This window comes from Anser brachyrhynchus (assembly GCF_964034855.1).
Source record: "Anser brachyrhynchus genome assembly, chromosome: 7".
In the NCBI taxonomy this organism is placed as follows: Eukaryota; Metazoa; Chordata; class Aves; order Anseriformes; family Anatidae; genus Anser; species Anser brachyrhynchus.
In genome coordinates, this window is record NC_137701.1 from 32832607 (window position 1) to 32846874 (window position 14268).

Here is a 14268-nt window from a genome sequence, read left to right on the forward strand (position 1 = left end):
GTCTTTGCTAAGCTGAGCAGGCTGCAGGACGGCACCTGTGTTTGCCTGGCTGGGATCACGCTGGTTGGCTTTGGCAGTCACGGTATTAGACACAAACAGCGCTTTGCTTGCAGACTTTAGCCCACATTGCTTCAAAGAAAAGAAGGGAGATGTTCACCACTTCTTTCTTTGCCAAACCCTGGGGCAGCATATATGTATTTCCAAAAGACAACTGCCAAGTGTCAGTAGGTTTCTATCCAACCATCTTCCAGCTTCTTCTTCACTGTTGCTAAATCCCCTTAAGTAGCTCTTGTGCTTGAAAACTGCATGTATCACAGGCACATCTCCTTCGAGAAATCTCTGCATTATGCAATAAAGGAATCATTTTCTCCTCCGTGTCCCCTTTTATCTCTGCTTTACAAAAAGGTTCTTGAAGGCATTGTTGTAATTTTTGTTAAATGCTGTATAAATGAGAGGATTAAAGAAAGAATTGGAGTAGCCAAGCCAAAGAAAGATGCTTTTCCAGACGGGTGGGATGTTGCAGGAACAGAGGGGACTTATTAATTCTGTGATGAAGAAAGGGATCCAGCACAGCACAAAAACGCCAATTAAGATGCCAACCATCAAAGCTGCCTTTTTCTCTTTCTGTTCCCTCCATGTTTCTCCATCTGTCTGGAAAGTGATAGCTGCATGACGAGCTGTAAACACCATCTGTGGTTCTTGCGAAGCTTCCTTCACCTCAAAACAAAAGCAAACACGGATTCTTACCAAGACGATTTGTTTGAGCGAAGTATTATTTTTAAATGACAGTACGACATCTGCGCACCTACCACAAAAGGCCACAACTCATTCCCTCCACGTTAAAAGAAAGAAAATGTCCCCGAGTGCCAAAAGTACCAGATTTCTCATTATGTTGGAAAAGCTGCTGAGAGTGACTGACAAACCAAGGTCAGCAAGGAGTCACCGATGCCGCGTGTGTTGCAGACATCATTTTGCAGTTTATCTTACTGGATTCCTCGATACCTACCAGGAAATCAGGTTATTAGGGTTGCCTAACAAAGGGAGGTACCTCCTGCACAGCCCTAAACTACGCTCTCCTGTGGTGTTACGTGATCTTTACGGTTTCTCAAGGCCTGAACAGTAAATGAATTACATTCCATGGCTTGTATCAACTGTAAGATAAACTTCTTTTCTTCAACCTAACTGCCTGGAGGCAGAGCTCAAAACCCCATCCCTGGGGGGTGCTGGAGCACGGCAACACCACTTACTTGTTCTTCAGAAGGGACAGAGCACACCCAAAAAAATCTCAGCTAAACCTGCAGGAAAAAATTCTATCAGAACCTTTTTAACGACAGAATGGGACTTCAGTTACAGGCAAGTTATATGAAATGCATGCGATTTTTGGAAAATGCCAGCATTAATCACCCCCATCCACCCAATCATAAATACCTGAAATAAAAATGATTACTTTGGAAATATTTCAGTGGAAAGTAAACCCATCAGCCAGAGCCCCTCACGGAGGGCAGAACTCAGGCACCTTCTGCTCCTCCTCGACAGAGGCCGTCTCCCCGCAGGCACGTCCCCCTCCTGGCGAGGCACCGAGCCCTGCCCCACAGCAGCCGGGGCTGGTCGCAGTGCCCACGCTGCATCTGGCCAGGGGAACAAAGCACGCACCTGAAATGATGCAGCCTCGGGCACCGTGCCGCCGTTTTGAATTGGCATTTAAAATACTCCAGAAGTAATCAATGTATTCTGATTTAAAGAAGGAAAAAAAGCTTTGCTGGAGAAGCAGTATTTTCAGGTCCTCGCTTTTCCTCTTCTCTCACCTGCCCGTTTCACCCACATGGACTTGGTGTGCTCACAAAACGTCCGTCGCTGCCTGAAGAGCACCATTTCAATCGGCCTTCTGTCCGTGCTCCAGCTCCCACAGAAGTACACATGAGATGGGAAACGTCAGCTCCCCCTGGGTGCCTCCCGCCTCCTCCTGTCTCGGTGAGGGCCAGACACCACCTGCGCAGCGAGCCCGGCACAGAGCTCCCAGGGGCGGTGGGACTGGCCACCAGCTTCTGACCACAGGTCACCAGCATGCAGGAGCCTGCCCAGAAAATGGAAGTGACGGTACACTGACCATCTGAGCGTCTGTGAGCTCAAAGCTCTTCTGGGCACTACAGTTTTAAGGACAGAGCAATACCACGAACGGTTCAAGGATGCAACCTGAGGCCCCAAAAGTTGCCCACATGCCCATAACTCATGAGAACCACAAGAACTTGACCCGGCTCCAAAGGTGGCCCTGGGTTCAATCAGCCTCGTATTCCACACGCACGGGCTGCCTCCGTGCAAGCTTTGTAAGGGCTGGAGGGCTGCTATTAGCATGGGCAGAGCGACTCGGAGGGGGAAGCGCTGGCGAGAGCTAGGCAATCACTCTTCAAGATGGATATCCCTGTCGTCGCCCTCCGACATGAGACGTGGCTGCAGAATGCAAGAGCGGCAGATTATGGGCGCAGGCAAATAATGGAGGGAAATGAAAATCACATCTGTCCTGACAATTAAAATGGGACACCCCTCATGTGGCAACGATCACATCGTTTGTCTGCAGAAGGACTTGCTCCGCACGTCCTTAATCACGCTCTGTAAAAAGGGATGGATGGATGACACCAGGGCAGATTTGTGACAGGCAGCCCTGAAAGATCACCTCTTAGCCCTGAGGAATAGCTGCAGAGCTACGCCGCTTGGGGAGAGCCACACAAAGGACCTTGTCGCTAGCACAGGGCACGGTTTGGTACCATATTTAACCTTCAACCCTTACTCAGAAGACAGAGTTCACAGCATCCCATCATCAAACCAGAGCCTTTTCTTTTCGGTACTTCAGATTTTAGAAGGTTTGTGGCTGAACTGCGGAGTTTACTAGCAGAGGTTCTTCTATCCCTTAATTTCACTTGGGAGAAAATTGATTAATTTATTTTGACACATGATGCCACAGTCCTCAGATATTTTTCCTTCGAGCAGGCATTTACACCCTTATCCAGCTCCTACTGAAACAGAGGAATTTCTGCAAGCTCCTCTGCTTGTTAGATCAGATCTCTGAATACTAAACAGCAAGTGAAAACAGATCATGTTATTTTTTGTAAGTTACAGAACAGCAGTTTCCTTATATTTACATAATTTCAACTTTCTCTGTTTTCATAGGTACATTTTCAATTTTTTTTTTTATTAACTAGTTCTGCTTGGGACTTTGGAATAATGTTGTAATAGAGCAGTCTGTTGCCTTAGGAAAAATAATGGGCTCTCTCATAGAGCCTTCTGTTCAGTAAGTAAATTGGGTAAATATCCCTGGCAGGCTGGAGATATATTGCTTCAATTTTCCGTAAGAAATCCTTTGAAAGGATTTAATAACACAAAATGTTATTGAAAATGTAACTAGTATCCCTGCTCAGCAAGGCCCTTCAGCCAGTGCCTGCAACAGGAATTACAAACGTGTTTGAACCTTGGACGCTGCAGAAAGCTCACCTCTGCGTGCCCGGCGTACTGCAAAGCGGGGAAATCCCAGCCTTTCACAATCATTTCAAGTCGTTTGATTTTTATTGCTCTCTGTCTGATGTGCTGCAGACCTGACTCACCTTTCTGTCCCGGTTGGTGCAAGCTTCTCCTCGCTGCAAGTCCCAGTCCCCACAAGCGTGTTGTCAAAGCTGTTTGCTATACGCCAACCCACACGGAGTACATGGAAGGTAAAGCAGTCTGCTGTAGGCAAACGCTGCAGAGCTGGCAGGGGAACCACGCTAAAGGATCCCCCTCGTGCAGGCATGCGATAATCCATTGCGATTTAGCATTGCCCGAACAAGGGCACACCCAAAGAGATTATGTAGCTGCTTTCCAGCCTTGCCAGCTGTCCTTTCCTGAACAAAACACAGCTCTGACTACAGCAAAGCTGCGGTGTCCAGTGCCAATCCTGGAGGCTTTACATGACTCCCAATTCCTAACGTAAGTCGCAATACTTGACCATTATCTCTGTGCCATATGGAACAAAGGAAAAGCCCACCATAACACCTTTCACCCCATTTTGGGCCTATTGATGATCAGTAGCCAACAGGCTGTGACAGGGGAACAGGTCGCCACAGAGTACACCACAAAGACACCTCAGTTCACACCAGGGATATGAGCACCTCTGCAGGGTGCTGAGCACCCCTCTCACTCAGCAGCTGGCAGCCCACTATGCCTTGGGCACAGGTCTCCTCCCCTCCACCCAGACTCCTCTCCCACAGCTGCGAGTCAGGAAAAATAGCTGGCATGAAAGCACTGCTACTCTGAGGCCAGAATTAGCTCCTGAATTTGTGAAATCAGCTATTTCCAGGACAACAGGCTCTTAGAAGGGAAGAGAGGGCCACTTTCCAGTGAGAGTGCCATAAAGAGATTTCAAGGAAGGAAAAGAGCTCTCGAGTATGCATTCTCCTTCTACACTAAAGACACAAAGGAATCGCCGCCAAAAGGAGGTTGGTTTGGGTTTCAGAACTCATTCTGCACATTCATCAGCAGTTCCAGCTCGGTGCCGCTTCTGGTGTTTGTCCCCAGTACCTCACTGCTGCTGAATGGGCACACGCAGCTCTCTGCGGAAACACACAGTCAGTTCCTGTGTTCCCAGCAGTGTTATAAAGAACACGCCACCAAGGAGCTTCTGGAGAAATCTCTTGATTTAAGATGTTCCTTATAGCTTTAATGACTGTTATTACTGGTCCTTCGTGGCAGGTATCGTGTATGTTTGTACTGCACCTTGAGGGTGTGCAAGAACTTCTGATTTAAACAACAGTAAAGAAACCTTTTGGAACTTCGGAACCACTGTGATAGTCCTGATATATACCAATCAAATCTAGCTTATTCCCACAAATTCAGAGTTTTGCCTTTTACGGTGTGGTTCAGCACAGAACAAGATCATTACTGCCTCAGTGCAACTTTGGTGTACTTCTTGCTCTTTCAACAAGAGCACGAGAAACTAAAATGCACAACAAAAGATCAAAACACAAGAACATCTACACTTTTTTGGATGTTCCACCAATATTATAAATAGCACATTTGATAGGGATAAGAATGCCTGCTTTCTCTCATGGGAATTTTTTTCTGCCATCAGCAGGAATAGCTTTGTGTCTCCCAGGAAAATCCCAGCTATTCCACTTTGCTTCCTGCCTCATCTTTTTCCTACCAGACATCTGCTGCCCCTCTTCTGCAAAGCTCCACTTGTTTTCTGTCCCTTCTCTTCTACAGCCAGAGGCAGAAATAAGAAATCGATGTCCTGTGACCCCTTCAGAGAAGAAGAACTTTCTCTCGCTCCTGTATCGTCCTGACCGTCTCCGTGGGCTGCAGAGGCTGGACTGGCCAAGGTGCAGAACAACGCTGCAGCTCCTCGAGCACTAGGACCTTGCTCACATCCCATCAAAGCAGTGGGAAGGACTCCTGCAAAACTGATTAGCTTTGGGAAGACAACAACAATGACACATCACCAGAACTTAATTTCTAACTCCTTACACTGAAATTTAATCCTGACCCTGTAATTTTTACGTTTAAGCAACCCTGGCTTGCAGATTCTGCCGTCCTTGTTTTTGCAAAACTGACGCTACAAGTGACTCAATTGATTTGAAAGGGCATTATCCATCAGCTTCTGCTGTCTTTCAAGTTGTCTCATTTATTTCAATTGGACTGTTTACAGGGAGAATTATTACCTACTGTCAACCAGGTAGGACAGAGTATAGCTGTCAGCAACAGCGTGTCACTGCTTTTTTCACACAAGGTTCATTCACATCAGTATTGACTGCAGAATTCACTTTTTAAGGAATTTCATAAGTAAACAAATAGTTATGAAAGCACCAGCCCACTTTAGGCTCCCAATTCTGCTTTATTTGTTTGTTTGTTTGTTTCAAGAGAAAGTAAGAAAAAAGTTCTCGTTTTCAAAGGGGGAAGAGAACAGCACTATACTGTATTATATTAAAACAAGAAGCACCTCAGCTACTTCATGTCCATCTCTCTCAATTTTTTCCAAATACTTTCTAAAGTGTTTTTTAAAAACTCAGGTAAAATTTTAACCACAAAGTGACAAAGAATCATACCCTAGGTATGCCACCCCTCAGCTTGGAGAGGACTGTCCCCTCTCCACGTGCTTATGTCCACGTACAAACCACTTCAGCACCTGGCTCTGTTAGTGGAAAAGCAGTGTTTAAAAACGTCCCCATATCATCGTAATGATATTTTATTCAGAAAAAGAATGGTGAAAGACGGGAGAGAGAGCAGAGACATTAGGGGAGAAAGAAATGGAAAAATAAAGTGAGCTGTTGGGCAATATAGGAGAAGTGGAACAGAATTAGCCCCATCAGAGGGCAAGGGCTGATGCTGACAGCCAGATCACTCCCAGATACGGAGAGGGATAGCCAGATCCCCTCACCAGGTTTGCACTTCCCCTGGAAATGTTATCTTTTTTAGCACATTAAAAATATATTTATTTATTTATTTAATTTTTCCAAAGGAACAGTAGTGAAGCATCTGAAGATTCTTCTCCAGAATTCCCTGGGGGACTGCTATTGTTCGGTGGGCATGACAGACCCTGCTCCTATGTGCTTAAATGGGATTGGGATAAAAATCAGTAAGTCTCAGCCTCTTAACTTAGAAAGGAAACCGAGAAGAAATGCATCCTGAATGCCAGCTCCCTCAATCCACAGGTTAATTTAATGAACGTGTGCAGCAGGGCGTCAGAGTAAAGGTTTGCACGTGAATCACAAGTCTTTTTATTTAAGTCTGCAAACGAAGCTGATGGGACAATGGGGAAGGTTGGCAGTATACACCAACTGCAGATTCAAGAGGCACGCTTATAAAAGAACTTAATGTCAATCACTGCAAATATAAGATGAAGAATTGCTGGCTTGAGCACTTGCTGAGATTGTAATAATAGCTATACTGGCAAACGCCTCAAAAATGGGTATTCAGCTCCCACTGACAGGAGCTCTTTTGTCAGTACAGCTTCTACCAGCTCTCAGACACTGCCTCAGCAAACAGCACTTACCTGCCAGCCGAGCTGGGCCATGCACGGGCCTTTGCTGACAGAGCTGTGACAATTAGGAGCCAGACTTTGCCGTCGTAAAACTGACTTGCCAACAAGGTGCCTACATACAGACTAAAACTTGAGCAATAATGCCTCAGCCCAATTAACTTTCCGTACTTTTAGATTACCGTTAGTCCTGTATGAGCATGTGTGTATGTAAAACATAGAGCATATAAAAACCCTACAAATACTTAGTTAGATTTTGTGTTTTGAAAGATTGTAGATTAACTCCAAGCAATACGTTCATCACACTTAGAACAACTTGGAAAGAAATGTGGTGCAAACAAGAGGATGGAGGCTGTAGGAAAAGAAAGGATGCCACTAGAAGAGACATTCCATCTTTTCTAACACTTTTTCTGTGTTTGTATAGAAGACAGCTTCAAAAATCAATTTATATTATAAACATCTTCAAGACATCAGGACACAAATATGCAAGTATGACCACATATAACTGCCAGGGCTGTCATCTCTTGCTAGAAACCCCAGACTTTTATTTATGGCCATAATAACATGTTGCCTACCATGACTCAAAATCAAATTTAGAGGGATTTAGTGGATGAGTGAGGATTGGCCCCAGCTGCATAGAAAATGCTCCATGTCTCTTTATATAGATCTAACAGCCACACACTCATCTTTTGTTATTGGGAGAGAACTGGACTCAGTAAGCACAACATGCAAACACAAAAACATACCTTAACAAATCAGTTCCACAGTTTGGAGCAAGAGTATGGGTATGTGACAGTAAGTGGAGAGCTCGCAGTAAGCACTGCTGAGCACACTTGACATGGGTGACAACATCATCATGCAAAGACCCTGACTTAATGGGACACAACGGGCCTTCCTCAACCCTTCCTCAGGGATGCAGCTTTCCCTTCAGTTAGTCATATCCCTGAAACAAACGAGACCTCCCACAGGTCTAGGGCTTTGCAGGGTTACCAGGAATACACTGCTCTGGTACTATGCAGCAAGCACTATGTTCCCACTATACAAGGTAAAATAGCCCAAGTACATAAATAAAGTGTTGAATATAATCTGCTTACTAAAATCCCTTCAGATACTGATAGACCCTACAGAGATCCTACATAAAGTCTGTACTGGCAGAAAAATGTGCATGCATTGATTCTGTATGTGACCTAAGGATTTGTTTATGTCTTTGTTTACCCTGACTACACTGTAAAAAGATAAAGAGAAAAACAAAACAATAAGGAATGGAAAATTCAAACTAAAGGGACATTTTTTAAATGGGTCTCAAGACTTGCAGTGAATGCACCTGTCACATATTCTCACAACACATGTAAGAAAAAAACAAGAATAAAACTCTTGGAGCAGAGTAGCACTTTTTGACTGGCTAATTACAGCTCAGGTCCAGACCATAACTGAGCTAAATCCATGAGAGCCCCGGGGCACGTCTCAGTCCTCTCGCTGTGCTGAAACCACCGACGGGTGCAGAGGTGAAGCAGGAGCACAGGCGGCAGGGGGAGGCAGTGCAGGGTCTCCTCCCCATCCCTCACCCTTACCTGGGCAGCCTCGGGCAGGGGCACCACGGCGTTCCTCCTGCGGCCCCCGATGCGGAACTTGGCCGCCTTGTAGATCTTCCAGTAGACGAAGAGGACCACGCAGAGGGGCAGGTAGAAAGCCCCGCCGGTGGAGACGATGGTGTAGGAGGGCTCCTGGCTGACCTGGCAGCGCTCCTGCTCGGGGCTGTAGCTCTCCCCCCAGCCAAAGAGGGGGGCGAGGGAGATGGCGGCTGAGAGCGCCCAGGTGAGAGCGATCATGACGTTGGAGATGCGGCGGCGAGTGAGCAGCGTGTACTCCAGGTGGCGGGTGATGGACCAGTAGCGGTCCAGGGCGATGGCGGTCACGTTCCAGATGCTGGCCGTGCAGCACAGCACGTCAAAGCAGACCCACACGAGGCACAGCTCCCGGCCCAGCCGCCACCGCCGCCCGGCCGACAGCTCCTTCACCAAGCTCAGCGGCATCACCAGGGCCGCCACCAGCACGTCCGACACCGCCGTGGAGGCCACAAGGTTGTGGGGCACTCGGTGGAAAGCCTTCACCCGCAGGATGGTCGCCAGCACCAGCAGGTTCCAGAGGAAGGTGGCGATGGTCAGGAGCACCAGCAAGGTCAGGATGAGGACGGTGAAGATGGAGAAGGGCTCCCTGCCCCTCCACGAGCTGCCACCCACCAGCGCGGAGGCAGCTGAGGAGGTGTTGGCGTCCATGTTGGACGACGAGGCGTTGGCGCCCATGTTGGCTTGACACTGGCCCCGGGGGGCGCAGGGACTCAGGGGCTCCGCCATACCCGGACTTTCAGCCCTTCCCTGCCCTCCTCTTCCCTCCCAGCACCTCCCTCCCCCTTCCCAGCGCCAGCTCTCCCCTCAACGGTCCCCCTTCGGGTGTTGTCGCCGCCCGCTCCCCCGAGACTGCGGCGGCGCCGGGCACTCGCGGCCGCCCGCTCCCCGGGCTCCCCGCTCCCATAGCGGGCGGCTGCGGTTCGGCCGACGGGGCTCGGCGGGGCCGCTGCGAGGGGCAGGCACGGGGAGGCGGCACCACGGCTCGCGTCCCGCCCCAGAGGCCGCCCTGGGGCCCGGAGGCGCCGCCTTCGCCGGTTTTTGAGCGGAGCCGCCCGCCCGCTTCCCCCCGCAGCCCCCTCAGGCGGCCGGGCTCTCCTCGCGGCCCCGCCCGCCATGTTCTCTTCGGCGCCCCCGCCGGGAAGGCTGGTGTTGGTTTCGGTGCTGAACGTGTGCTATTTCTAGGCTGTGGCACCTAAAAAAGATTTCTTTTTTGCAAAGGGACCGGGAACATCTCCCGTTTTTCTGCCTCGCAGCAAGTTCAGGGCACGAAGGGCGCGCACCCAGTCTCCGAAAACGCGCCTTTCTCCCGGCCGTTTTGAGGAACTACCCTCAAAATTGCTGTGTTTCAAAAATAATTTTAAGCCTGTCCTGCAACATCTTTTAAAGTCTGTAATGGACGTTAAGAGGGCAATATGCATCAAGGAGAGATGGCAAGGAGCTTCGCTGCTTCCTGAGCGATAAATGGTAACAACTGGTGTGACAGGATCATATACCAACTTGGGTATATTACATTTACGCTGTGATTGAGGCATTTTATTTATGGTCTTTGTGAGGTATGCTATATTCCAGCTTGCTTTCTCTCCTAGGGTCCTTTACAACCCATAACTGGCCTTGCCACCCTGTTTCCCCATAGTTTGTGGCCAGGATGATTTCAGTGGGAGTTACTGGGTGAAACACAGCCTCTTTTCCAGTCACCAAGTTACTCGGTGCTGTCAAGAGCTCTCCAAAGGTATCTGAAGTTTTTCACAGCTGAAACAAGCAAACAGGATGAGAGAGGGTCAGTGAAGTTTTGTTTCCTTGCACATCGGAGACACAGCTTTAATCATGGGCTGCAGCAGGACACTGGGACTGGGAGGACTGTTAGCTCCCATCTGAGGTAGAGAAGGAATATTTTCTGGGTCGGGGCTATGAATAGTCCTGTCTAAATGAACGCTGCTGAAGTCAATGCTCTCCCCTTGCAGTCACTCTCACTGACGAAACAGGACTATCTGACAGAAGAGAAACCTCTCCCAGCACCACAAAGTTACCCACAGCAAGCAAGGTCTAGCTTGGCTTGCTCAGGATGCCCAGCCTTGAAAGTTGGCGCAACAATGAAAAATTACAGAAATGAAAGACAATGACTGTAATCAGAAAAAACCGGCTGTTTTGTTTGGTTAACTTCGAGGTCCACTTCATTTGCCAGATAAACAACAAAAAAAGCAAGCAAATCCTTCCCCAGGTTCTTCACATAAACATGAATTTAGTTGGTCTTTCCTTTAGTAATTCTAGCAAATGTTCTAATGTAAGCCGGCAGCAAAGAGAAAACTATCTGTATTATTTAACAGCTTTTATAATTAGGAGAAAAGGACTTCTGTGTGCTAAATACCTTATTTTGCTACCTGAATTTTCCCCTCTATCCAATAGGCAGAATCTGACAGAGCTTCTCAAAGAAAGCTGTTTACACTACTGCTGCAAGTAAAGCCTAGAGCAGCACCTGAAACAATTAAACGTTGGTGAAAATTTGTCAGGGTTGGCAGACAGCATGTGACTGCTTCACAGCTACCTTCCCATGCTTTATCTTTGTATTGTTCCTTTCTAATTTGTGTCTCTTTTTGTTAATTAATGCTGCTTTTAAAATGCCAGCTGAACAATTATCAGACAACATGTTATTCCTTTTAAAAAGACACTCAGACCTAAAAGCAATAAGGGAAACAAGCAGATAAAAAGGCCTTTTAAATTCTGAATTTTTCAACAATTGCCAGACCAATTCTGTGAACTTAATAAAGGAATTTATGAATCCTATCACAGTTTGAATGTCTCAGCTATTAAAGAAAGAGGGAAAACAAGCAAACCCAGGCTAACTGCAGTAGTTTAATGTTTGGGGGCCCAAACAGGACAAGATATGATTTCATGTTGGTTCCTGCTCCTGCAGGAAATGAAGTTCTCTTTTTCTTATAAGATGTTACTTAATGTGTGGTTTGTGGCCATCATTAAAGCAGACCAGATGATTTCAAAATCTTTCATAGAAGCCATTTCTCACCCTCCTCTACTCTTATTATGTGTGTAGGTCATGTGCCACAAATGGATAGTCACTTTCCAGTCCACACATCAAATGCATTGAAATCTCCCACTTTTTCTTTCAATTTGGCTGAAATAATCTAGTCCTATAATACGGGGGCTTGAAGAAAGTCTCAAAAGGATTTATTTTTTCTTGATAATTACCCCACTGCTGTCTTGTCCTGTGGATGCAAAGGCTTAGCATTCCTCAAAGATTGCTATGGCAACACATTGCAGTGTCTCAGGAACAGGGTATGTTTCGAGAAAGAGAAGGGGGAATTTTAAAAAATGAAGAGACTGCAGGTATTCATGTATTGTAAGTAAGAGAAAAGAAAGTAAATGTTACATAAAAGAGTAAGAATAAAAAAAAATCAAGAAGGAAAAAAATCAAACTCTAAAACCGACAGTCTTCTACTGAAACAACAGGAGCATCTACTTTAGTTTTCTGTACAGTTACAGCATTACGAGTTGCTATCATGTCAAAGTGCAATGAAAACAATGAATATCCTTTGTTTCATTCACTGAAACTTTTCAGCGACTGGTACTTTTCAGAAGCCACAACCTGCACCTTCATAGTTTCTTCTCTCAGCCAAGAGTGGTACTGTGTATGCTCAGAAGATATCTTATATTACCAACTGTTTCATTGTTCTTAAATAAATAAACAAATAAATATGCAGCTAAAGACTTGGAGCTAGATAATGGAACTAAGAGTAAATACAAAATATCTTTCCATCTGAATATTTGGAGCTTTGTAGGCTGAGAAGTTTAAGGGATACAAAACACAAAAGGGTGGAAAATAGTTTTTTGTTTATAGTAGAAATACTTTACCACCTTTCCCTGGTGTCCTGAGAATTGCTTAGAGAGCAAAGGACTTGTGGCTGAGGTGAGCAAAATAACAAGTTACAAAATTTTTCCCAGTCCTTATCACTTTACCAAATACCATCTGCAAAGTTCACACTTCTGACTGCTGACATTGAAATGAATCTTGTCTGATAAAATTTTGTCATAATTATTTTTTTTCTGTCAGTTTGAGTGTTCTTCATATAGCTTAATCCTCTCTGCACCCTCATAATTCCTGTCCAAGCTCCCTTTTGTACAGTTGTACTAAAGAAAACTGACTTCATTATAGAAAACTCTCTGTTTTCTAGCACTTTTAAGGACACCGTGCTGCTTAAGAACCGATCTGGAGGATGATGATTCATCCAGATAACACAATTTCAACTTATATGAGCTGATGAGCCAGTTTTCATATTCCCGTTTGCTGTATTTTTATAGCAAATATATAAGATTTAAATATAGTCTACATTTTTTTTCAGAAGTTTGCTTTTATCTGTTAGAAATAGAAGCAGATTATTTTTAGACTGTTTTAAAGGGATTACACTGAACTTTACTGTTTTGACTCATTTTCTTATTTAGATACAAGAGTCCTGTAAGAGCTTCTAGCAGATGCAGTTTTATTCTGGCCTGTGTTTTCTCTTGGTTCTTTAATAGAAAACCAGCCTCCTTCATAAAGCACTCTTCAGAAAACTCAGCTATAAAAATCCTACAATAATTTGATAAATATCTGCAAAAACTGGAAAAACAACTCCCTAATAGTCCTTTGATAGCTGGTTCCAAATTTGTATGATAGAAAACATGATAAAAGAGAATTTAAATATCACACAAATGCTAGACAGTATTGATTTTCTTAGTAATAACGTCTAAGACATTAGACGTTATTTTCTTAGTAATAATGTCTTAAAATAATTTCCATTCAAATATCACTTTTATGAAACCTAAAAGGATGCAAGTCACTAAGCATGAGGTTTTTAAACATGAGGACTATTCTGCAGAGATCTGTATACCTGCATGAATGAAGTTTGCTACAGGGGATTTTGCACGTATATTCTTGTGACAGACCATGAATCCTATCACAGATAAAGCCAACACCTGAATGTGAAGATTATATAGTAGCACATTAGCTGACATTACGCTTTCCACCTGTTATAACAACCACACTAAAAACAAACAAAACACCCCACCCCACCAAGCCAACAAAACTCATCAACTAGTAATCTATGATTGAGTCTAATTTGCTTGACCTTGACTGTTGGCTCCAGCAAGAATATTTTGCTATTATTTTGGCCATGTAGAAGACATGGACTTTCCATTTGTGGATTTTATGTTTTTAAGTGTCAGGTTTAAAGTTATTTCAGAGCCATCCATTGACTTCTATTTTAATTGGCATCTGATAAAGTCAAGGTGCCTTTTTGATTCTTATTCTGACAAACTCTAAACCTGCGTTGAAAATCTTTTCATATTTGCCTTTTTAATTATCCCTCATGGCAAAACAAAAGGGCCTTCAAATGGCGATGTAAGAAGTCCTGGGCTCCCTCCTCTTCAGCTTCTGAGTGCACTGAGAGCAGAAGGAGCAGCCGTCACTGGTGGTGGGGGTGCGGAGCACACAGGCATTTGCCAGCAGGGACCCGTTAGTTAAGCTAGTCAGCCTGTTTTCTCTTCCCATACAGAAAGGTTTTTATTAATTAGAAATGACAATGTATCAAGAACACTTATCGAGGCTTATAAGGAAGACTCACTGGCTCCTACAAATGCACATGATCT

At 45.3% G+C, this 14268-nt stretch overlaps 1 protein-coding gene across 1 annotated transcript; it reads right to left on the minus strand.

The window, feature by feature from the left end:
- Nucleotides 1–243: 243 nt before the first annotated feature.
- LOC308198117 (5-hydroxytryptamine receptor 5A-like) lies at nucleotides 244–9490 on the minus strand. The gene is made up of 2 exons (XM_080599782.1): nucleotides 8575–9490; nucleotides 244–717 (listed from the first exon to the last, which is right to left on the minus strand). The coding sequence occupies exons 1-2, from the start codon at nucleotides 9355–9357 to the stop codon at nucleotides 385–387; spliced, it is 1116 nt and encodes a 371-aa protein (XP_080455908.1). The 5' UTR covers nucleotides 9358–9490; the 3' UTR covers nucleotides 244–384.
- Between the last annotated feature and the right edge of the window lie 4778 nt (nucleotides 9491–14268).